The sequence below is a fragment of the Sus scrofa genome, chromosome 2, assembly GCF_054392235.1.
Source record: "Sus scrofa isolate SSC_HxYL_T2T_F1_AM1 chromosome 2, Sscrofa_HxYL_maternal_Yorkshire_Landrace_v2.0, whole genome shotgun sequence".
Lineage (NCBI taxonomy): Eukaryota > Metazoa > Chordata > Mammalia > Artiodactyla > Suidae > Sus > Sus scrofa.
The window spans coordinates 86,987,175-87,012,529 of NC_139384.1; the positions used below are offsets into that span (position 1 = coordinate 86,987,175).

Consider the following 25,355-nt stretch of genomic DNA (forward strand, 5'->3'; position numbering starts at 1 on the left):
GCACCGACAAGATGGCGGCGGGTGGGAGCGGCGGGCGCGCGTCGTGCCCGCCGGGGGTCGGCCCGGGAGCGGGGGGCGGCCCGGGGCCCAGCGCCAACGCCGCCCCGGCTCCCGGCAACGCGGCGGCCGCCGCCGCCGCTCCGGCCCCCGCCGCCCCCGGGCCGCCGCCGCCGGTGTCGGGGCCGGGCGCGCAGGCCGCGGCGGGCGGGGAGCGGGCGGCCGAGGAGCCGGGGGCGGCCGCGCTGCTGCGCGAGCCCGTCTACAACTGGCAGGCCACCAAGCCCACGGTGAAGGAGCGCTTCGCCTTCCTCTTCAACAACGAGGTGCTCTGCGACGTGCACTTCCTGGTGGGCAAGGGGCTCGGCGCGCAGCGCATCCCGGCGCACAGGTGGGCCGCTGTCCCGGGACCGCCGTCCCGAACCCTCCGCCCCCGCCCCTGCCATCCCGAACCCCGCTACCCCTGGGATCCACCAACCCCCTGGACCTACCGTCCCCGAACCCTGCCACCCCTGGGACCTACCCCCGGCCCCCAACCCCGCCATCCCCAGGACCCATCTTCCCTGGATCGGGGACCCGCCATTCGCGGAACCCTGCTGGCTCAGGGACCTGCCCTCCCCGGACATCCAGTGTCTCTAGGACCCTTTCGTCCCCAGTACCCATCATCCTCAGGCCCCATCCTTCCTCGGCCCTACCAGGCGCCCATCCACCCCGTATTTCCAGATACTAGCCATATTCTGGTCCTGAGACCCTCTGCCTTTTCATTCTCATCAGTGACTCCTGGCTCTGCGACCCCTGACCCCACCACCTTGGCCAGGATCTCCCAGACCAAGGGACCTTTTCCACCCCTGGCGTTCCTGGGACCTTTCAACCCCTGCCAGGCTCTCCAGGCCCTGCTGTCCCAGCTTGGCCAGCCTGAGGACCCCAGACACAGCCACCTCCCTCCACATCCTCCATCATGACCTCCTCCCCCTGACTTCCCCATCCTTTTTGGGGCTAGACCCCAGAGCCTCATCAGACCTCCAGCTCATGAACCCAAGACCCCCAGACTCCTGAGCCACAGAACCTGCAGTGACCCCCCATCTCGGTGCTGCCCTCAGCTCCCTGACCCCTTACCCCCAAGGCCTCTTCTCCAGAGGCGGGAGTTCTGGGTCCAGGCCCCATCCCTCTGCCAGTCTCTAGGATGCGGCCCCCAGGCCCTTAGGTGGGGTGGGGCTGATGTCAGACACTGCCCTGCCCACTGCTGGTTCCTCTGGCCCTGCTCTCTGGGTAGCGGGGAGGCGCTGAGGGGGTTCTGTTAGGGGAGGGGTTAGGGGGATTCTCCTCATTCTGCTTGGAGTGTCCCCCAGCCTGCTGTGAGGGTCCTCTCTACCTTTCTGATGTGTGGCTTTTGTTTAGCCTGTGCCTCTGAAATCCTTCTTTCTGGTTTTTCTTGGTTATTAATGAACAACTGGGTCTAAATTCCTGTCCAAGGAAGGTTCCAGGCCCGTGGTTGGGTCCTCAGGACCATGTGTGTGTTGCAGCCCCCCCCCCCCACCGAAAACTCAGAGCTGGAGGTGGTGGATGTGCTGCCTTTGAGCCCCCAGCCTCCCTCGCACCGTTCCTACCCCACATTCCTGCTCTGTGGGCGTCCTCCATTGAAGGTGCTAGTTCTTTTTCTTTTTAGCCTTTCAGTGATTATTTCATATGCATTGTTGAAATTTTACCTCCAGTGGTCAGTGGTCGGGTAGATGACTGCCCCATGAGTGACCCTGGCCCTTGCTGAGCCTCAGTTTCCCCCCGTGACTGGGGACTGAGCCCTGGGACCCCTCCTTCCCGGGACCACTGGGAGGATGGACCCTGTGCTGATCACAGTGGCCCAGGGCTCGTCCTCTGTACGGGCTGGCTTAAAATACAGGGGGGTCATGAGCCAGAGTCTAAAATGAACACCCAAGACCCTCACTGATGGAACAGAGGTGGAGAGAGGACAAGCTTCCTTCTGGAGAGTTCCTCTGGACCTCATTCCCACCTCCAATCCTGGGTGGGCCCAATCTGGGGGCTTGCTTGTAAAGAGAAGACTAGAACCCAACCTAGAGGAAATTGGGCAGATGCCATCTTCGCCAGATGGTCAAGGTCAATTTCACAGTGATATCCTGGGGGTGACAGAGCCCCCCCCTCAGCAGAAATTGATGAGAAGGGCACGTCACCTTAGCGTGTTTTTTCCTAAACCTGTAACCCCAGTGTCTTGGGTTGAATGGTGCCTCCTCCCCAAAATGTGTGCCCACGTCCTGACACCCAGAACCTGTGAGTGGGAGCTGATTTGGAAAAAGGGTCTTTGCAGGTGTGATTAAGAGTTGCAAGAGATCATTCTGGATTATCTGAATGGGTCCTAAATCCAACGTTGAGTGTCCTTAGAGGGACACTCTGAGGAGAGATGGAGGGAAGACAGTCACATGACAGTGGGGCCAGAGGCTGCAGGGACACAGCCACAAGCCCAGGGTGCCTAGGGGCCACCAGAAACTGGAAGAGGCAGGAAGGATCCTCCCCTGGAGCCTGGGGTGGGGAGCTCGGCCCTGTGACACTCTGATCACCCTGATCTTGGACATGTGGCCTCAGGAACGTGAGAGAATAAATTCTTCTTGTTTCAAGTCACCCAATTTGCAGTGATTTGTTAGAACAGCCCCAGGAAACCAGTACAGCCAGTCCTCTCAGAAAATACCAGATAAACCCAGCTTGGGGACATCCTGCAGAACTCAGGCCAGTCCTCAAGATGGTCCTGGAAGGGGCCTGAGGACACAGCTAAACACCGCTTTCCTGAAAGAATGAACGGCCTGGGGCAGAAAGGAGGAAAGGCGGACCTGGTAACTGGGGAACAAGGCCTGAGGTCCCTCACACCTGGCAGAGCGGGGAGGGGCTTGTGCTGACTTCCTGGAAGGGTGTGGGGTCCAGACCCACCATCTCCCAGGACCCTGGATTGGGGTGGTCTTGGGCTGGGGTCAGGGGGGCTGTGAACTCTGCATGGTGCACGGTGACCGGTGACCTGGGCATGGGAGACAGGAGGGCTGGAGTCGGCCTGGCTTGTGTGACTTCAAAGGGCCTGGGCCGAACACACTCAGGCCTCAATCAGACCACCGCCCATTCTGCTTAGCTTTGCAGCTCCCACCTCCTTGCCCTACACTCTTTTCCCTTCTAACTTTCCCTGGCTGTCGTTGGCTTTATGTGTGACTGTGTGGCTATGAGCAGGGCTTTGCCTCCCCGTCCTGCATTTCATGTGCCCAGGAGAAAGCCTGGCGTCTACACTTGAGGGGCTCCCTATGAGGAAATGCCAGGTATCTGTAAGGTAACACTGTATAAGTCAGACAGCTCCACAACATTAATATCTAAAATACCTTTCTTCTATCACGGGAAACCTAGCGGCACAGAGAAGCCCAGAAAGTGGAGCAGCGTGTGTCTGGGGTCCCTGTCTTTCTTTGATCTATTTGTGTGTGCTGCGCCCAATGACACCGTTTTGATGACTGTGACTTTATGGCGGGGTTTTGAGGATTGCTGAGGCTGTTCCAGTTTTATTCCTTATCAAGACTTTTTCAACTGGTCTCACACACTTCACTCTTCTACATTCAATCACCCATCCCTCCCTCCCTCTCTCCCTCCCTCTATCCAACAGTCATTGAAAAATGGTGCTGACAGAAAGCATCGTTTTCCCTGTGAAACTTCCCTTCTAGTGCAGCACTGGCAAGTTTATCTACTGAGCCAGCTAGTAAATAGTCTCAGCAGGCCACATGGTCTCTGTCCCAACTGCTTAATTCTGCAGCACAAATGCTCTAACCCAGAAATGAATGGGTATGGCTGTGTGCCAGTAAAACTTTATTTACAAAAACAAATGGTGGGCCAGATTTGGTCTGAGGGCTGTAGCTGACCACCCCCTGGCTCAGTGGTTCCTTATGATCTTTAGAATCAACTTGTCAAGTGCTAAAAGGGTTTACTGGAAGGACTGGTCTTCCCAAAGATACCTGGTTGGGAGAGCTGACAGTTTAGAATTCAAAGTGTATGTGGGAGCATGTCTCTCCATTTATCCAGGGCATTTTGGGGTGTCCTTTAGAAAATTTTGTAGTTTGTTCAAATAGCTCTTGCATGTTTATTGTTTTTGCTTCAATTTTTCCCCCCTCAGTAGTGAATGTTTTCTTTTTTCTTTCTTTTTTTTTTTTTTTTTTTTAGGTCTACACCCTTGACATATGGAAGTTCCCAGGCTATGGGTCAAATCAGAGCTGTAGCTGCCAGCCTACACCACAGCCATAGGAACACCAAATCCCAGCCGCATCTGAGACCTACACTACAGCTCACTGCAATGCTGGATTCTTAATCCACTGAGCAAGGCCAGGGATCGAACCTGAATCCTCAGGGATGCCCATTGGATTCATTACTGCTGAGCCAAGAGGGGAACTCCAGTGGTGAATAATTTCTGCATCATTTTTTCTGGCTGGTTCTTTCTAGATTTTTTTTTTTTTTTTGCTTATTTTTGTCTGATCTGAACAGTTTCTTGTTTTTGCTTTTTTTGTCTTTTTGGGGCCACACCTGTGGCATATGGAGGTTCCCAGGCTAGGGGCCGAACTGGCGCTGTAGCTGCTGGCCTATACCACAGCCATAGCAATGCTAGATCTGAGCCTCATCTTCAACCTACACCACAGCTCACAGCAACGCTGGATCCTTAACCCACTGGGCAAGGCCAGGGATGGAACCCACATCCTCGTGGATGCTAGTCGGGTTCATTAACTACTGAGCCACGATGGGAACTCCGTGATCTGAACAATTTCTTTCTGAACGCTTCTTAGTGTTAATAATTGTTCCACTGATTCTGTGGTCTGGTGCTGTCCAGTAGACTTCTCTGTGATGATGGGAATGTTCTAGATCTGTGCTCTCCAGTGCTGGCCACTAATTACATGTGGCTTCCGAGCCCTTGAAATGTGGCTCTTGCAGCCAAGAGACTGAGTCTTTTGTATAACTTAATTTTGATTTAGATTTTTTTAATTTTTAATTTTTTGGCTGTGCCCACGACACATGAAAGTTCCTGAGCCACTGCAGTGACAACTCCAGATCCTTAACCCACTGAGCCACCAGGGAATTCAAGTCGTAGGATTTTAAATGAGAGAATCACTCTGTGGGCAAGTAATTTCTCATTCCCGCTCATGTTTCCGCCTCGTTTTTTTTTTTTTGTTCTGCCTGCATTTCTGACCACCAGGGCATTGCTGTGTAGCAGAGGTGTTTTCTGAAGTTAAATGTGATTGTTGATACTGGTTTCAACAAATCCCCTTTAATTTAAGTTTCTTTCCATTCCGTGTTCACTGAGCGTTCCCATGGAGTGTGGGCGTGGGATGTTACCTAGCCCTTTGAATGGATTTTGGTTAGTTTGATCTGATGATTGGCCGTGGAGAAAATTATACATTTGGATAACAACCACCAGTGCCCAGTTTGGGAGCCACTTCTGTCACCCCAGAGGCCTCTCTCCCGACTTGCCCTCAGTCCCCACTCCCACCCCAGGCTCTATGCAATCACTAATCTTCTGTCTGTGTCCCTGGTTTTGCTATTTTTAGAAATTTCATATTAACCCTAATCCTAATTCTAGTTGGAATATATAGGCTTTGGTTCAGCTTCTTAGTGTTGTGTTTGTTTTTCATGTTGTTTTGTTTGGCTGTGTGTGTGGCAAGCAGAATTTCCTGGGCCAGGGATAAAATCTGCACCACAGCTGCAGTCCAAGCCATAGCAGTGACAATGCAGGATCCTTACCTGCTATGGTTAACCTGCTGGGCCACAAGGGAACTCCAGTGTCCTGTTTTTTAGTTCCAACCACACCATTGTATCAGCAGTTCATTTCTTTTTCTTTTTTTTTTTTCTTTTTTTTAAATTTTCCCACTGTATAGCAAGGGGATCAAGTTATCCTTACATGTATACATTACAATTACATTTTTTCCCCCACCCTTTGTTCTGTTGCAACATGAGTATCTAGACAAAGTTCTCAATGCTACTCAACAGGATCTCCTTGTAAATCTATTCTAAGTTGTGTCTGATAAGCCCAAGCTCCCGATCCCTCCCACTCCCATCAGGCAGCCACAAGTCTTTTCTCCAAGTCCGTGATTTTCTTTTCTGAGGAGATGTTCATTTGTGCTGGATATTAGAGTCCAGTTATAAGTGATATCATATGGTATTTGTCTTTGTCTTTCTGGCTAATTTCACTCAGTATGAGATTCTCTAGTTCCATCCATGTTGCTGCAAATAGCATTATGTCATTCTTTTTTATGGCTGAGTAGTATTCCATTGTGTATATATACCACATCTTCCGAATCCAGTCATCTGTTGATGGAATCAGTTCATTTCTTATTGCTTAAGTAGTTCTTGTTACCACTGAGTTCCACTGCATGGATGGCCCTGGCTTTGTCCATTCACCAGTCAGTGGGCATAGGTTATTTCCAGCCTTTCACTACAAGGAATTTCTAGATTTTCTAGATCCTGGAGACTGCGGTTTACCTTGCTGATTTTAGCTCTTCATGTAATGTGTATATACTGATTACCTCTAATTGCTCTGCTAGTGGTGTTCCTCATACTGCGATGGGAAGTCTTTGCATTTTTGTTCCAATTAAGATCTTTTCTAGGAGTTCCCTTGTGGTGCAGCAAAACGAATCCGACTAGTATCCATGAGGATGTGGGTTCAATCCCTGGACTCGCTCAGTGGGCCAGGGATCCAGCGTTGCCGGGAGCTGTGGTGTAGGTTGAAGACACGGCTCAGATCTGGTGTTGCTGTGGCTGTGGAGCAGGCTGGCAGCTGCAGCTCCGATTCAACCCCTAGCCTGGGAACCTTCATATGCCAAGGGTGTGGCCCTAAAAATCAAAAAAGAAAACAAAAACCCATCTTTTCTAACTCCCCTGTGTTCCTTCTCTGACCCATGGGTTTCTGAGACGTGTTGTTTCATGTTCCAGTGCTTGGGGCTTTCTCAGAGGGCTTTGTGTTGTTGAAGTAGCATTTAATTCCTCTGTCTAGAGCACATGCTTTGATGGCTGGCAGTGCCTCTGTGGATATTTGTTTGGCCTGGCACCTGGTCTGTCCTGGAGAATGTTCCATTGTGCTGAAGAACTCGCATTCTGCCCTCATTGGGCGCAGGGTTCTGTAAAGGTCGGCTGACGGTGTGGCTCCTGTATCCTTGCGGGTTCTGTCAGTGGCAGAGGACGAGGTGGCAACTCCACCAAGATGGTTGAATCGTCTCTTTCTCCCTTTAACACTCAGTTTCTGCTTCGTGTGGCTTGGGACTTGGTTGTGAACATTGTCATCTGCTCCCACGCACTGCCCCTCTGTCCGTCCACCACATTCCTCATCTTCGGTCTGTTTCATCTGCTGTCAGTGCAGTCACTCCAGCTCTCTGGCAGTTCCTTCGGCAGGATATGTCTTTCCTCGTCTTTCTGCTTTGTTTTTCTTGGCCATGCAGCACCACAGCTGTAACCAGAGCCACGGCAGTGACAACGCCGTATCCTTAATCCACTGAGCCACCAGGGAGCTCCCCCATCTTTCTGCTTCCATCCCCTTTGTGTGTCTGGATGTAAAATGTTGGTGTGTGTCCTCTATGCAGCATATCAGGAGCCCACGACGTCCATCGGACCCATCTCTGGCGATGTGACGTGAGCCTTGGCCATGGGGTAGGTTTCGCCACTGGAATGTCACTGCCATGCCCTTGTAAACCACCCTTCCTGGTGATGCTTGGGACTGGACAGACATCCCGTTTCTACTCCTACTTTTCCCTGCTGGTACAGATCCAGGGATGACGGCTCTTACTGGAAACAGTTATTTACTCTGGCGTCTGCCACATGGTGATTTCCTATTTCCGTAACTCCTGCATTTGTTAACTGGAATTCTGAAAGGAAGAGCCCTCCATTCCCTTTATTCATCCGTTCCTTCAGTATTGTATTTATTTTGTCATGGGCTCATGGATATTTATTTTACTTTGTGGGTCATTGCCCTGTATAGACTTTATTATTCTTGCTCGCATCATCCCAGATTTGGCCAGAGAAATCCCTTACAATTGGTTCTCATGTCCCTTCAACAGCTCCCCGTCATGTTGGGAGCATTTCTTTACATTCTGGCCCCATAAGACACTCCAAGCTCTTCGTGTCTTTCTCCTGCCCCAGCTCTGGAATCAGCCGTTTCTCCAAGGATCTCTAGTTCCTTTTAGCGGGAAATGTATTTGTTTATTTTGTTACTATTATTTTGGGCTGCACCCATGGCATGTGGAAGTTCCTGGGCCAAGGATCAAACCCATGACATAGGAGCGACCCGAGCCACTGCAGTGACAGCACTAGGTCTTTAACCTGCTGTGCCACATGGAAACTGCTTTTAAAAATAATGTTGATGGAGTTCCCATTGGGGTACAGTGGAGATGAATCCAACTAGTATCGATGAGGATGTGGGTTCCATCCCTGGCCTCACTCAGTGGGTTAAAGATCCGGTGTGGCTGTGGCTGTGGTGTAGGCTGGCAGCTACAGCTCCGATTCAACCCCTAGCCTGGGAACTTCCATATGCTGCACCTGCAGCCCTAAAAAGACAAAAAAAGCAAAAATTTTAAAAATTATGGTAAAATACGCATACCATAAAATTTACCGTCCTAACCATTTTTAGGTTCACCAGCCCAGTGGCATTAGGCACATGCACCTTGTCACACGACCATCCCCACCATCGTCTCCAGAACTTGCCCTTTTCTTTCCAAACTGAAACTCTGTCCCCCTGAAACACTGACTCCCTCTCCCCTCGCCCAGGCCCTGCGCCACCATCTACTGCCTGTTTCTGTGGATCTGACTCCTCTAGGAGTGGAATCACTGGCTTCTCTCACTGAGCATCCTGTCCTCAGTTTCATCCCCACTGGAGCAGGTGTCAGAATCTCCTTTTAACCTAATCTTCCTTGTATGGAGGGACCACATTTTATTCATCCATCATCTGTCGAGGGATACTGGTTTGTTCTGAGTCGTGCTGCTGTGAACACTCGAGCACAGGTTCCATTTGGATGTGTGCTCATCTCTCTGGGCACCTACCCCGGGGGGCACTGCTGGGTCAGAGGACAACTGCATGTTGAACCCTCTGGGGGACCACTGGCCTGTTGAGCATGGCCACTGCACACCTTGCCTTCCTACCCGCCCTGCACCAAGCTCTGATTTCTCCACATCGTTGGCAACTCTTGTCATTGTCTGTAGTTTTTAGGCTGGTGGTCCTGGGGGTGAGGGAGTGTCTTATTGTGGGTTTGATTTGCCATGTTTATTGTCACCGTTTGAGGATGGGCAGAAGCCTGCACGGACAAGGAGGCCCCGAGGAAGCAGGCAAACAGGCAGGCCGTGTGTGGAGGAGCCTTGGAGATAATCAGACCCTCTTGAGCTGTTGGCCTTGCCAGGCCTGGCATTGGCCATCGTGTCTGCTGACTGCGCTGAGGGTGCGTGAGGCTCTTGACCACAGGGCCTCCAGGGCTCTGCGCTAACACACCAGGCCTTGGTGGGCTGCCTCTTCTTTCCAGTGACTCAGTGGGAAAGGTTTCCCCACAGGAGATCAAGATGCTTTGTTAAGTCTAGAAAGGAAGGAGGATGGGAAGGCACTTTATTTATGGATCATGTGGGAGTGCAGTGCAGAGGACCTGGAGCCAAGCTGCAGGATGACCGGGCAAGTGGCCTGAGGCTGCTGTGGGGCTGGCAGCTGCCATGCAGGAGCATCCTAGGGTGCCTGACGAGCAGAGCAGACCTGCAGTTTCCCTCTTTCAATCCTGGAATCCAATCCGCAGGTCCAGGATCCAGGGGTAGGGGGTGGGGCTGCGTTCCCTTCAGAGGCTCCAGGGGAGCGTCCTTCCTGCCTCCTGGGGGTTCTGGCCTCTTCCTTCCTGTCTCTGCCTCTGTCATCATATGTCTGTGGCCAAATTTCCCTCTTCTCATAAGGGCCCAGCCTGGGTTAGTGTGGTCTCATCTTTTTTTTTTTTTTTTTTTGCTGCATGGGAAATTTCCCAGGCCAGGGATTGAACTGCACCACAGCAGTGACCTGAGCCACAGTAGTGACAATGCCAGGTCCTTAACCCTCTGAGCCTCCAGGGAACTCCTTAGGGTGGTCTTGTCTTAACTAATGACATCTGCAAAGACCCAATTTCCAAATGGGGTCCCATTCTGTTTTGGGTGGATGTGACTTTGGTGGTCACTGTTCACCCACTACACTCGGTTGCACACCTGGGCCTCATTTCTGGTCTGGGCCTTGGTGCTGTCGAGCCCTTGGCCGGATTGGGGGCCAGATGAGGGCCTGGCATGGTGGTGGGCATACACCCATGATGGAGGAGTACGGGGCAGCTGGAGTCCCCCCTTGTGGAAAATCAGGGGCTGCCCAGCCTGGGGTTCACTGGGTTCTATGGGAAGGTCGCCCCAGGCACAGGGCAGAGGCTGGGACATGGGCTGTGTCTGCTGATTCTGGAGGTTTCTGAGTAGGAGTGGCTGTTTGCAGCCCTACATGCATCACAATGGGGACCCTGGGAGAGGATGTAGCACAGGGGGCCTTGCAGACCCAGAGGATGGGAGCTCTGCAGGGGACAGGCTTTGAGCTGGGCTCCCAGGCTGTCTCTGCCTCCCTGGGGGGAAGCGGTCATGGGGTGGGCCCTGAGGGCCATGGCTTCACAACACAGGGGCAGCAGTTACAGGCCTGCCATGGCCACTCACTAATGCTCCCTTGGCCTCAGTTGGTTTGAGTGTCCCTGCCAGGCCTCCCCTGACCTTGGCTTCCTCGTGGCTTGTGTTCTCCCCCCCTCCTCCCCCAGTCGGGCTGTCTGCCCTGGACCCCTGGCTGCCTCCCTGCAACAAGGCCAGGGTCCCAGTGCCCACAGTCTGGGCACTGAAATGGTATGTGCAGAGGAAGGGAGGGAGGGAATGAATGAGTGAGTGAGTGAGGTTGGGGGAGCAGCCAGAGGGCCCTAAGCCATTTAACCACTGGGGAAATGGCTTCACCTCTCTGGCCTCTGTTCTGTTGAACCCTCTGAACTGCCTGCTCCTCAGTGCCAGCCTCCTGGATGAGCCACAGTGATGCTCTGGGCAGGTGATGCTGCTGCAGGTGTTGGCAGGGGAGTCCCTGCTGCAGGGACCGTCACCATACACTCAGGAGCCAGGGGGGCCAATTCAGAAGGTAACTGGGTCTTCTCTGATATGGCAGGTTTGTGCTGGCCGTGGGCAGTGCTGTCTTTGATGCCATGTTCAATGGAGGAATGGCCACCACGTCCACTGAGATCGAATTGCCCGACGTGGAGCCGGCTGCCTTCCTAGCGCTGCTCAAGTAAGACTTTCCAGCTCCTTCCTACCGTGGGGGGCGGGGGTGGGGGTGGGAAACACACCTGATGTTTAAAAAACATAGACCCCCTGGTGACAGCTCCCTGGAAGTTTCCCCCATGAGGGGTGGGCTCTGGTGGCCCCTACCACATTTTCTTTTTTCTTTTCTTTTCTTTTTTTTTTTTTTGTCTTTTGTCCTTTTAGGGCCACACCCATGGCATATGGAGGGTCCCAGGCTAGGGGTCTAATTGGAGCTGTTGCAACCAGCCTACACCACAGCCCATGGCAACGCCGGATCCTTAATCCACTGAGCAAGGCCAGGGATCGAACCCACAACCTCATGGTTCCTAGTCGGATTCGCTTCCACTGTAACATGTCGGGAACTCCCACATTTTCATTTTTCTATTTTTCGTATCAAGATGTAGTTCATGTACCATAAAAATTACCCTTTTAGTACATTCAGAGTTATGCAGCCATCACCTGTAATTCCAAAACATTCCATCACCCCAGGCTCCCAGCCCCTGACAATCAGGAACCCACCCTCTGTCTATATGGATGTGCCTGTTCTGGACATTTCCCATCCATGGCATCACACACTGTGTGTCCTTCTGTGTCTGCTTCTCTCAGCATCATTGTCTCCAGGTCCATCTATGCTGTAGCATTTTTGAATCCCTCATTAGATTTTTTTTGTCCATGCTGCAGCATGCAGAAGTTCCCAGGCTGGGGACTGAACCATGCCACGGCAGTGACAACACCGGATCCTTCATCCACTGAGCCACCAGGGAATTCCAACAGAGGTTTTCTGGTGTTTTGTTTTTTTGTGTGTGTCTTTTTAGGGCCTCACCTGTGGCATATGGAAGTTCCCAGGCTAGGGATCAAATTGGAGCTACAGCTGCTGGACTACACCACAGCCATAGCAACCTTGGATCCTTAACCCACTGAACAAGGCCAGGGATTGAACCTGCTTCCTCCTGGATGCTAGTCAGATTCATTACCTCTGAGCCATGGTGGGAACTCCCCAACAGAGTTTTTGAATAGCCTAATATAAGAATTAAAAATTCCACCTATATTTTCTTTGAGTTTTCAAATGTTTTCTCAAGGACTTTAAAGCAAAGATAGGGAATGCCTGGGGTGAGGCTTCTGCATACAGGTTGCGAGACATGGTGGAGGCTGGTCCTCCTCTTTCCAGAAATGCTGGCTGGAAATGGTCTGGGTAACTTGAAACAACTTTTCAAAGGTAGAGTTTATTTTTTTCCCTTCTGATGATCAAAATGGCATTGGTTCACAGAGAGAAAGGGAAGAAAGCGAAGGGCAATGGAGAGAGCCTGTCTCTGCTTTCCAAGACCACCATGGGGGGCCTTGGCTGGCTGCCTTCATTCCTGTCCTTTCCTGTTTATACCATGTGCTCGAAGCCCCCCCACCCCCGCCCCCGGTGTCATCACCTCCTTCGCTCCTCTGGTGTCCAGAGTTCACCATCAGGTGTAGGTTGGTTCCCATCAACTCCACCTAATGTTGTTGACTCCTGGGAGCTAATCACACACAGCACTTCCTGGAGTAATCTCGCTCCTCTGTCTTACCAGACAGTTTTCTCAGACCAGAGGCCACAGACTGCCTGGGGATGGCAGGGGCTCTGTCTCCACTGCTCCTTGCTATCACTGCAAAGGCAACCAAAGCAGCCTCAAATGATTGGTACACTTGGGCAGAGCTGTGTGCCAAGTAAACTTTATTTACGAAACAGGTGGCAGAACCATAGCAAGGGGTTACTTCACTCCCACAAGGATAGCTATTATTAAAAACAAATAAACCAGGGAGCTCCCTTTGCAGCTCAGTGGAAATTAATCTGACTAGCATCCTTGAGGACGTGGGTTTGATCCCTAGCCTCACTCAGTGGGTTAAGAATCCAGCATTGCTGTGAAATGTGGTATAGGTCACAGATGTGGCTCAGATCCTATGTTGCTGTGGCTGTAGTGTTGGCTGGCAGTGTAGCTCCGATTGGACCCCTAGCCTGGGAACTTCCATGCGCAATGGGTGTGGCCCTTAAAAGATCAAAAAAAAAAACAAAAACAAAAACAAAAACAAAAACCAACCCACAAAAAAACTCCCAAACAAACCAGGAGTTCCCAGATGGCTCAGTGGGTTAAGGATCCAACACTGTCACTGCTGTGGCTCAGGTCACTGCTGTGGCCTAGAGTTTAGTTCCTGGCCCCAGGGAACTTCTGTATGCTGCAGGTTAGGCCAAAAACAAAACAAAACAAAACAAAAAAAAACGGAAAAAACATCCAGAACTTTCCACTGTGTCACAGTGAGTTAAGGATCCAGCATTGTCACAGCTGTGGCTTGGATTTGATCCCTGACCTGGAACATCCCTATGCTGCTGCTAGCAGCCCTAGAAAAAGCAAAAAAAGACAAAAAAAAGGGAAGAGATTCTGACACCTGCTTTAACATGGATGAACCTTGGGGACGTGATGCTCAGTGAGATAAGCCAGGCGCGAAAGTTACTATCTGATTCCATGCGTGTGAGTTCCCTGAAGAGTCAGATCCACAGAAACAGGAAGTAGATGGGGGGCCCTGGGGCTGGGGGAGGGGAGGGGGAGTCAGTGTTTCATGGGGAAGATGAAAAAGTTCTGGAGACTGGTGGTTGCAAAATAGTGTGAATGTACTTAATGCTGAGCACTTTAATAAAATGGTTAAAATGGGGAGGTTCCCACATGGCACAGTGGGTTAAGGATGGGATGTTGCTGCAGCTGTGGCACAGGTTGCAACTGTGGCATGGGTTTTTGATCCCTGGCCCTGGGAACTTCCTCATGCCATGAGTGTGGGCACACACACACCAAAAAAAAAAAAGCAAATTTAAAATATTTATTTATTTATTTATTTGCTTTATACGGCCGCACAAGCAGCCTATGGAAGTTCCCAGGCTGGGGTTGAATTGTAGCCACCAGCCTATGCCACAGCCACAGTCACAGCAACACAGGATCCGAGCTGTGTTTACAACCTCTACCACAGCTCATGGCAATGCCAGATCCTTAACCCACTGAGAGGGGCCAGAGATGGAACCCACATCTCATGGATACTAGTTGGGTTTGTTACCACTGAGCCACAATGGGAACTCCCAGAAAATTTTATGTTATGTGTTACCGTAATTATTTATTTATTTATTTTTTGGTCTTTTCTAGGGCCACACCTGCGGCATATGGAGGTTCCCAGGCTAGGGGTCCAATTGGAGCTGTAGCCACTGGCCTACACCAGAGGCATAGCAACGCCAGATCCGAGCCATGTCTGCGACCTACACCACAGCTCACGGCAATGCTGTATCCTTAACCCACTGAGCAAGGGCAGGGATCGAACCTGCAACCTCATGGTTCCTAGTCGGGTTCTCTTAACCACTGCGCCACAACAGGAACTCCCATTTTACCATAATTTTAAAACAGTATAGAAATGTAAAAGTCACATCTGCTTAAAAAAAAAAAAAAAAAGAGTTCCGACCATGGCTCAGCAGAAACGAATCTGCGAATCTGACTGGTATCCATGAGGACACAGGTTTGATCCCTGGCCTCACTCAGTGGGTTGAGGATCTGGCGTTGCTGTGAGCTGCGGTGTAGGTCGCAGAGGCTGTGGTGTAGGCTGGCAGCTACAGCTCCAATTTGACCCCTAGCCTCCATATGCTGTGGGTAAGGCCCTAAAAAGACCCCCCCCCCAAAAAAAAAATCAAAACCAAAACCAAATGACTGGTTGCAGTTAGCCAAGCTCTGCCTTAGCCTAAGCTTGGTAGGACCTGGAGTTGAAGGCTGTTAGCCCATCTCATCTCCATCTCCGTGTCTCTCCCTGTCCTCTCTCTCCATCTCTCTCTATCTCTGGGGTTTTGATAACCACGGCTGCTCCTGAGAGAGTGGACACTGTCTCTTTGCACGTGCCCTGGCCTGTCCCTTTCCAGGGTTCCCCCTCAGCACTGCTGACACTGGTGGTCATTCTTTGTCCCTGACCCTGAGGGACACTAGCCACTGTTGTGTGGTTTTCCTGTGCATTCTCAAGGGGCTGAGTCCCAGAAGAGCGGGCACCTTCCAGGAGTTCACCCTTTGGGCTCCTCCTGGTTGGGCTCCTCTGTCCCGCCCTGCATGTCCATGTGTCCATGGTGCCCGTGCACGGACACTCAAGCTGTTCGAGTGGTTCCTGCTGCTGTGCACCCAGGCAATCACTTCTGGGCACATGGAGGAGTGACCTGGCACCCAGGGCTGCCTCCGAGGTGCTCCCACCTGAGGGGCACCAGGAGTCTTGATTTCTCCATGTCTGCACCATTTTCCCGGTGACTTTGTAATCGACCCAACTAAAGACACCATGCAGAGTTGGGCAAAGGCGGGTGGTCACCGCGTCCACCAGTGTCTGCACCTCACAGCTGGGTCAAGCAAAGCCTCTCCCTGTCCTGGGGCAAATACCCTGCTGCTCACAGAGGAGCCGGACAGATCCCCGCCTGCTGTGTAGACATGTTTCCTGCTGTTGGCAGGTGGGCGGTTTAGCTCTGCTCCTTTTCTCGGGTAATGGCCTTTGCCGGGTCAGATCCACAGGTCAGAGGGCCACGGATGCTGGATGGTTCCTCAGGGGGTGGGGGCTGGGGGGCTGTGCTCACGCTTGTGTCCACCCCCAGGTTTCTGTACTCGGATGAGGTGCAGATCGGGCCCGAGACGGTCATGACCACTCTGTACACCGCCAAGAAGTACGCGGTGCCGGCACTCGAGGCCCACTGCGTGGAGTTCCTGAAGAAGAATCTGAGGGCTGACAATGCGTTCATGCTGCTCACACAGGTGCTGGGCTGGGGCGGGCGCCAGGACTGGGGAGGATGTGCGGCTAGGGTGGGCTGAGGGCACAGGGAGGGGCAGGGGAGGACCAGTGGGGGGATTGCTGAGTTTTAGGTGCCCCTTAAGTCTTGCGCCAAGGTGAGAGTCTCCCTCACCTCGTCCCCTGGCCTGGCCCCTGGAGGCACCTCAGTGAGTTCTAGGGGTTTCCCAGGTCACCTTTCATGTAGGGCAGCTTGTTGGCAGAATAGCCCATGCCATTCAGTCAGCCAAGTTTACTACTTGCACTTTGGTGCCCTTGTGCAGGAATCAGGTGTGAGGAGAAAGGTGTTCGTTAGAGGGCCCCCTTTGGGGCTATTTGGTCCTGCTGGCTGCAGTGGGGCTGGTACCACTTTGGGGACTAGGAGGTGGCAGGGACAGGGCGGCAACCAGGTGTCATCATGGTACCACAGACCCCTCGCAGAGGTGACATCTGGGCCTTGGCCCAGACTGCTGAGCCACTCTCAGGGGCCAGAGCCTGGACAGCTGTGTGGGGGCCACTACCGGCCATTTGTTGAGAGTGGCAGCCCCCTGGGGGTCCCAGCCCCCAGCCAGGCCCTAGGCAGAAGGGTGTGGGAGTCAAGCTGTCTAACAGCTTCCTGGGCAGAAGGCACCAGAATCTTCTCACTCCCTGGCCCCCATGTGGTCAGAGGCACAGCACTGCCCTGTCCTGTACTCATTCTCAGCCCTCTCCTAGGGCTCCTGCCCCACTCAAGGCCCCTACTTGGGGACTGGGCCTAAACTGCCAGGTGCCCCAGCTTTAGAGGTGCAGGCCCCAGGCAGTGGTCACTGACTCTCTGAACCTCAAGGAAGAAAATCCCCCTGGACCCTCGGCAGATACCCTGGGGAAACCTTGGTTCCTGGAACTTGAAATCGTGACCACTCTGGAGCCAGGACGGGTCTGGGCTGGCTGTTGACATGCTCTCCCCCAACCAGGCGAGGCTCTTCGATGAGCCGCAGCTCGCCAGCCTGTGCCTGGAGAACATTGACAAGAACACGGCTGACGCCATCACGGCGGAGGGCTTTACTGACATTGACCTAGGTGAGGCCGCGGGGCTGGGGCAGGCTTGGGGGACACACTTGTCCAGTAGAGACCCCACCACCTCCCGCTGACAGCCCTTCCCTGCAGACACGCTGGTGGCCGTGCTGGAGCGGGACACCCTGGGCATCCGGGAGGTGCGTCTGTTCAATGCCGTGGTCCGCTGGTCCGAGGCTGAGTGTCAGCGGCAGCAGCTGCAGGTGACGCCTGAGAACAAGCGGAAGGTTCTGGGCAAGGCGCTGGCCCTCATCCGCTTCCCGCTGATGACCATCGAGGAGTTTGCTGCAGGTAACAGTCAAGAGGGCCGAGGGAACGCTCAGGAGGAGCCTGATCCCCAGGGACCATGCGTGTGACTCAGTCTGTGTCCCTTGGCCTTGCCCCAGTGGGTCTGGCGCTGGCCATGTCCACCCAAGAACCCCATGACAGCTTCTCTGTGCTGATGACACACTTGCTGTGTTCTTGTAAGCCTGGACCGGGTTCGATACTGTGAAGCTGGGAGCGCCCACAGATTCCGACCCTCCATGTCTCAGTGTCCACCGCGTGTGCTTGAGTGCACCAGGCCCTGAGGGTCCCCATCTTGGCTTACAACCCGGGGGCTGGGCTCTGGCACCCACATATTTGCTGAGCCCTGTGAAGGGGTGGGAAGTGTCTGGGGCTACAGGGGGCTGTGGGGGCCACTGCTACAGGGGCTGGTGTTCAGGCCCAGGTGGGGGTATCCCTGACTGTCTCCCTCTCCGTGGGAGAGCTGTGTGGCAATGTTGGCCAACCTGGCATCCCTCCCCTTGGCTGGGCCTCTTCTTGGCATCAATCTTCTGGATGGTGCCGACCGCAGGCCATACTGGCCTGGAATGCTGAGGGTTGCCAGCTTTAGCAAGCAACAGCAAACCAATGAATATTTGAGTGTGTCTCCCATACACCAGTTGGGGGTACTCACTGTACAGATTAACCCTCTTTGATTTGAAACAGACTTGACTGGGTGCGTGCACCCCCAAACTGCTCTCCTCACGGTCCCCAGCCCACCTGGCCACCAAAGCCCCCAGGGTCTCAGGTCATCTGGAAGTGCCATCCCCCCCAGCCTGCAAGCACCTGGAATGTGTATCTAGTGAATGTGAGCTGGGTCCCTGCCCTGTCACTCTGGGGTGGTACCCATGGGGCTTCAGCTCTGTCATTTGTTGCAGAGAATGCTCTTTCTGCTTATTCTGTTCCACTTGAAAATCCAGGAAAGTAGAAATTTGGGGAAAACTCCCCCAAAGACCCCGCCGGCTAAGTGCGTCATGACTGAGGACTGATGTGTTTTTCTTTCTGCATTTTCTCTGCAGAGATTAAAAAAAAGATGGTTAAAGTCTATTCAGTTTTGCATCTTAATTGCTCATGTGATCTGTGGAAATCTCTTTTCCCTGTTGCTAAGATCTGTGTGCATGTGGGGCTGTGGGGCCATGGGCCCAGCTGTAGCCATCGGGCGGCGGAAATGAACTCAAAGCTGGTGGAGTAAGTGATTCTGGTAAAGTGAGGATGGTGCCGCTGAGGCCTGTGTTCAGTGCCCTGTCCTGGTACAGGTGACCGACCAGGTGGCTGACTGGGCTGCATGTAAGGCTCTAGTCCTGAGCGGCCCCAGAACCGCCTGCCCTCCCTGGCCTGTGGCCTCCTTGTCAAGGTCTCATTGGTACATCTAGGCTACTGGCTTGGGGCCTGTCTTGGGGGCTGGCATCTCCCTGTCCCTGTAGGTGCCAGGGATGGGCGGCAATTGCTGGGTGGGCCAGCAGTGGTCACCTGGGGAGGTCCTGGTGGAGGCTGGGAGACCTGGGGTGGTAAGGGGGATTTTGCCCAATTAGCTGGCGGATTAGCATTGGCCCCATGTCTGCGCTGGACCCCTGCCCAAACAAGGGCAGAAGGGTCATCCGCCCCACCAGGGCTGCTTGGACCCATGACGTTTTGCAGATCTCGTGTCAGGTCTGAAAGATGCTGAGTCGTCAAGGTGCTGGATCCCCTGCTTCCCGGTGTCTTCTACACACTCGGGGCTTGCCCCAACCTTCCCAACCCACCCTCTGTGTCCACAGGGCCCGCGCAGTCGGGCATCCTCGTGGACCGCGAGGTGGTCAGCCTCTTCCTGCACTTCACCGTCAACCCCAAGCCCCGCGTGGACTTCATTGATCGGCCACGCTGCTGCCTCCGCGGGAAGGAGTGCAGCATCAACCGCTTCCAGCAGGTGGAGAGCCGCTGGGGCTATAGTGGCACGAGCGACCGCATCAGGTGCGCAGGGGCAGGGATGTAGGGGTGGGGCTGGGACAGTGTAGGAGGGGAATGGAGTCCTGGGGGTGCGGTGCCAAGGCTGGGGACCTGGGCGGGCATCCCGGGGGTGGGGGCAGGGACTGCGTCTGAGGACAGGTCAGGTAGCTCAGCAGCTCCCTCCTCTGGCCGAGTCAGGTTCTCCGTCAACAAGCGCATCTTCGTGGTTGGCTTTGGACTTTATGGCTCCATCCACGGGCCCACGGATTACCAAGTCAACATCCAGGTACCCGCCCCTCCTCTTCTCCTGCAGATCCCGCCCTCCCCTCCGCTCCCTCCCTCCCAGTCAAGGCTCTGCTCCTGTTTATTCCCACAAGGTGAGACTAATGTTCTGGAGACCCCGAGACCCAGGGCGGTCCCTCCCCCTGCCCCCAGCCTCCTTGGTCACAGGCTGGACCCTCCATCTGCGGGGCCTGGGGGTGTGGCTCTGCCCTCGGTTGTGACTCCGTGGGGTCATGCAGGTGGGCACCTGGGCAGGACCACCCTGATGAGCAGTACCTGGCTTCTGCCCTCAGATCATCCACACTGACAGCAACACAGTTCTGGGCCAGAACGACACAGGCTTCAGCTGTGATGGCTCTGCCAGCACCTTCCGGGTCATGTTTAAGGAGCCGGTGGAGGTTCTGCCCAACGTCAACTACACAGCATGTGCCACGCTCAAGGTGTGCCTGACCCCGCCCCCCACCCAGGACCCTGGCTCTTGGCTCCGATCCCAGGACCCCAGCCCCAAACCTGACCCTGATCCCCAACCAGAGCCCAAACCCTAACCTTCTTCTCTAGCCCCAACCCAGACTCTGATTTCTGACCCCTACCCAGGACCCTGACTGTCCATTGTACCCTCTAGTGGTTGAGGGGGGGCTTCACTCTGTCACATGCAGCGCATCCTCCCTGACCCACTGGGCCCCACCCCCACAGGGCCCTGACTCCCACTACGGCACCAAGGGCCTACGCAAGGTAACCCATGAGTCGCCCACAACGGGGGCCAAGACGTGCTTCACCTTCTGCTATGCGGCTGGGAACAACAACGGCACGTCTGTGGAGGATGGTCAGATCCCCGAGGTCATCTTCTACACCTAGGCTGCCTGGCCCAGCACGTCCAAGGGGGGGTGCCAGGCCCCTGACCACCCAGCACAAGTAGGCCGTCCAACCCCGCTGTGCCCGGCACCCCACGTGCCGTGTGCTCCCTGCCATGTTTCTGGGCACCGGCGAGCTGGCTGCCTGTTCTGACAAGCCCGGAGGTGGCGGGGTGGGCAGGCGGGTGGTGGGAGACAATCCCTCAGGACTCGAGGGGCAGGGCTGGCCTGACCCCACCCTGAGCCGAGGGTCTACCCGCTGCCCCTGCAGCTCAGGGTTGCCAGACTGGCTGCCTGACCATAGGATTGGTGTAGGGTGTCGCCTCATGTTTGTTTCAGCTGCACATGGCAATGCATCTCGGATCCCCATTTCTCTGGTAGGAGACCACGTGCGGGGCCCTAGTACGTGGGTGGGATCTTGTGTTCCTTCTGGTCTGTTCACCGGGGACATTCAGGCCACCCTGACCCTCCCTGGGACACGGGCCTGAGCCCTTCTGAGGTCCTGCAGGCCAGCTTCCTGCCAGGCCCAGGCCCAGCCAGCGGGCCCCTGTGAAGGACCTTCCCTGTCCAGCCCCTCTGGACGCCCCTCCCAGCCCTACAGCCATGGACACGGGAAGCAGCCCTGTCCACCTGGGAGGGGCAATGCTGCGGGCCAGTCTTGGTGGCTGCGTCCTGGCTGGCCCACCTCCGGCCCCAGGTGGGCGCTCTGCTCAGAGGTGCTGGAGGGTGCAGCCCTTCCCCCACCCGCAGGTACTGCCCCTCCCACCCATGTTCCCATCTGGAGCCTGTGTCCTCCCCGAAGCCATGGAAGGTGTGTTGTCACACCGCTCTCCCAATTTTTTTTTTTAAATAAAGGAAAGAAACATACCATCCCTGATCCATGTGCTGCTTCCTGTTGGAGTTGGAGGGATGGGACCCTGCAGCTGTTCCCCCCACCCCGCCCCGGGAGAGGGCCTGTCTCCCTGTGTGGACTTCTCACCTTCGGGGCATCCAGATCATATGGAGCTCCTGGTGGGTGGGGACCCTCCACCCTCCCCAGTCCTTCTGACCTCTGCAGGAGACCACTGGGTCCCCGCTGTGCCCCTGCTAAGCAGGAACAGGGAAGCCCAGGGAGGGTGGGCAGTATGGGCACAGCCATCAGCAGGTGCTGGCCACATGGTGGAGCCGTGGGATCCTCCTGGCACTTTCTGCAGGTGCACAAGCTATGCAGGGGTCTTGTTGGCTGTGCCCCTGGACATGGGGCTGCACCCAGAGAGGACCTGCTGGTCTGCTCCAGGGACTTCCTGCTTTCACACTCACACTAGATCCTGTACAGTGAGGACTTGGGAACAAGTAGCAGCCAGAGGCAGTCTGCGGGAGGATGAGGCATCTTACTGGATAAGGTATGATCCAGACCCAGGACGGGCTGGCTGGTGAGACCCTCTCTGTGCCCTGAGCTCTGGCCCTCAGGGTCCGCGTCACCTCCTGAGACCAGCCACACTGCAGGAGGACCCAAGGAGTGGGGTAGGGCACGAACTACCTTTCAGTGTAGCCTGAAGAGCAGCCGGTCCTGGGGGCAGGGCGGCCACTGCAGTTAGGGCTGCCTCCTCAGGACAGGATGATGGCATCAGGGTAACTGCGGGGTGGGCATGAGCAGGAGCAGAGATGTGGCAGAAAGAGGCAACAAGATGGTGGAGTTGGCAGAACAGCCCCTGGAGACATCTGTGCTCCATCCTGGGACCTGTGGCTGTGCAGGGTCATGGTGAGCTGCTGTGACTATCTCCCTGCCAAAGATAATCATAGCTATCTGTCATTGGAGACAGACAACAGTAGCAGCAGCCACTGCTAGCTGCCATGACAATGTCCTCACCAGCTCAGAAATTACACAGCAAGAGAGAAAACAGAAAATGGACACAGACCCAGACGTATTTCAGAAATTGGAGTTACAGCATACCTCAACAGAATTAAGGCCATATATGCCAAACCCACAGCTGACATCATACTTAATAGTGAAAAGCTGAAAGCCATTTCCTCTAAAGTCAGGAAGAGGACAAGGATTCCCATTCTTGCTACTTGTATTCAACATAGTTTTGGAAAGTCCTAGTTATGTCAGAGAAGAAAATAAAAATGAATCCAAACTGGAAAGAAGTAAAACTGTTACTATTTGCAGATGATGTGATACTGTACATAGAAAATCCTAAAAACAGGACCAGAAAACTACTAGAGCTCATCAGTAAAGTTTGAGGATACAAACAACATACAGAAACCTGTTGGATTTCTACACATGAACAAAATGTCAGAAAGATATCAAGGAGACCGCCCCAATTACCATCACATGAGAAAGAGTAAAAAACCTAGGAATAGGCATTCCCATTGTGGCTCAGCGGAAAGGAATCTGACTAGTATTCATGAGGATACAGGTTCAATCCCTGGTCTCACTCAGTGGATTGAGGATCCAGCGTTGCCATGAGCTGTGGTGTAGGTCGCAGACATGACTCAGATCTGGTGGTGTTGGGGCTGTGGTGTAGGCCAGCAGCTACAGTTTGAATTCAACCGTGAGCCTAGGAACCTCCATGGGCCGAGGGCGCAGCCCTAAAAACAAACAAACAAACAAACAAAGTGGTGCTGGGAAAACTGGACAGCTACATGTAAGAGAATGAAATTAGAACACTCCCTAACACCATATACAAAAATAAACTCAAAATGGATTACAGACCTAAATGTAAGACAATGCTATAAAACTCCTGGAGGAAAACAGAGGCAGAACATCCTCTGACATAAATCACAGCAATATTTTTTTTGGATCTGTATCCTAGAATAATAAACACATGAGGAGTTCCCGTCGTGGCTCAGTGGTTAATGAATCCAACTAGGAACCATGAGGTTGCGGGTTTGATCCCTGGCCTCGCTCAGTGGGTTAAGAATCCGGCGTTGCCGTGAGCTGTGGTGTAGGTTGCAGATGTGGCTCAGATCCCCGAGTTGCTTTGGCTCTGGCGTAGGCTGGTGGCTACAGCTCTGATTTGGCCCCAGCCTGGGAACCTCCATATACCGCGGGAGTGGCCCAAGAAATGGCAACAAGACAATAAAAAAACCAACAACAACAAAAAACAAATGAGACCTAATTAAAAGCTTTAGTTCAGCAAAGGAAACCACAAACAAAATGAAAAGACAATCTAAGGATGACAGAATATATCTGCAAACAATATGACCAACAAGAGATTAATTTCCAACCTACACAAACAACACATGCAGTTCAACATAAAAAAAAAAAGTCCAAGTCCAATAAAAGAAGTGGGCAGAAGACTTGAACAGATAATTCTCCAAAAATGACATACAGATGGTCAACAGGCACATGAAAAGATGCTCAACATTGCTAGTTACTAGAGAAATGCAAATCAAAACTACAATGAGGTACCACCTCATATCAGACAGAATGCCCATCATTAATAAGTCTACAAATAACAAATACTGGAGAGGGTGTGGAGAAAAGAGAACCCGCCTACACTGTTGGTGGAATATAAGTTGGTACAGCCACTATGGAAAACCATATGGAGGTTCCTCAGGAAAGTAAAAATAGAACTACCATATGATCCAGCAGTCCCACTCCTGGGCATATACCCAAAAAAGATGTAAACTAATTTGAAAAGATAAATGTACCCCCATGTTCATAGCAGCACTATTCACAATAGCCAAGATAGGAAAGCAAACTAAATATCTACTAAAAGTTAAATGGATAAACACACACAGGAATATTACTCACCCACCACAAGGAATGAAATATTTCCATTTGCAGCAACATGGATGGACCTGGGGATTATCATACTAAGTGAAGTAAGTCAGAGAAGAAATGTCATATAATATCACTGATATGTGGAATCTAAAAAAAACGATACAAATGAAACTATTTATAAAACAGAAACTGACTCATATACATAGAAAACAAACTTTAGGAGGGCCTAACCTGGAATTCCAGAGGAGACAAAGAGGGAGAATGTAGACATGGTGGCTAAAAATCTTTAAAATAAGGGAGTTCCCATCATGGCTCAGCAGTTAACGAATCCAACTAGGAACCATGAGATTTTTGGGGTTTGATCCCTGACCTCCATCAGTGGGTTACAGATCTGGCATTGCCATGAGCTGTGGTGTGGGTCATAGACACAGCTGGGATCCAGTGTTGCTGTGGCTGTGGTGTAGGCCGGCAGCTACAGCTCTGATTTGACCCCCTAGCCTGGGAACCTCCATATGCTGTGGGTGTGGCCCTAGAAAAGACAAAAAAAAAAAAAAAACTTCAAACTGAGTAAGAATATCAATCCACATTTTTTTTTGTCTTTTTGCTATTTCTTGGGCCGCTCCCTCGGCATATGGAGGTGCCCAGGCTAGGGGTCGAATTGGAGCTGTAGTCACCAGTCTACGCCAGAGCCACAGCAACGCGGGATCCAAGCCGCGTCTGCAACCTACACCACAGCTCACGGCAATGCCAGATCTGAGCTGCATTTGCAACCTACACCACAGCTCACAGCAACGCCGGATCGTTAACCCACTGAGCAAGGGCAGGGACTGAACCCGCAACCTCATGGTTCCTAGTAGGATTCGTTAACCACTGCGCCACGACAGGAACTCCCACATATTTTAAAATTTCAATGATCCAGAAGTTCCTGTCGAGGCTCAGCAAAAAAGAATCTGACTAGCATCCATGGGGATGCAGGTTCGATCCCTAGCCTTGCTCAGTGGGTTAAGGATCCAGCGTTGCCATGAGCTGTGGTGTAGGTCCACTAATGTGGCTTGGATCTGACGTTGCTGTGGCTGTGGTGTAGGCCCGCAGCTACAGCTCCAATTCAACCCCTAGCCTGGGAACCTCCA

General features: G+C 53.2%; 1 protein-coding gene across 1 annotated transcript; it reads left to right on the forward strand.

The window, feature by feature from the left end:
- Nucleotides 1-21,386, forward strand: BTBD2 (BTB domain containing 2). Its single transcript, XM_021084208.2, has 9 exons — nucleotides 1-388; nucleotides 11,177-11,296; nucleotides 15,932-16,088; nucleotides 17,055-17,160; nucleotides 17,248-17,445; nucleotides 19,215-19,407; nucleotides 19,582-19,669; nucleotides 19,959-20,105; nucleotides 20,359-21,386. Exons 1-9 carry the CDS (start codon nucleotides 12-14, stop codon nucleotides 20,518-20,520), a joined length of 1,548 nt encoding a protein of 515 aa, XP_020939867.1. The 5' UTR covers nucleotides 1-11; the 3' UTR covers nucleotides 20,521-21,386.
- Nucleotides 21,387-25,355: the final 3,969 nt, after the last annotated feature.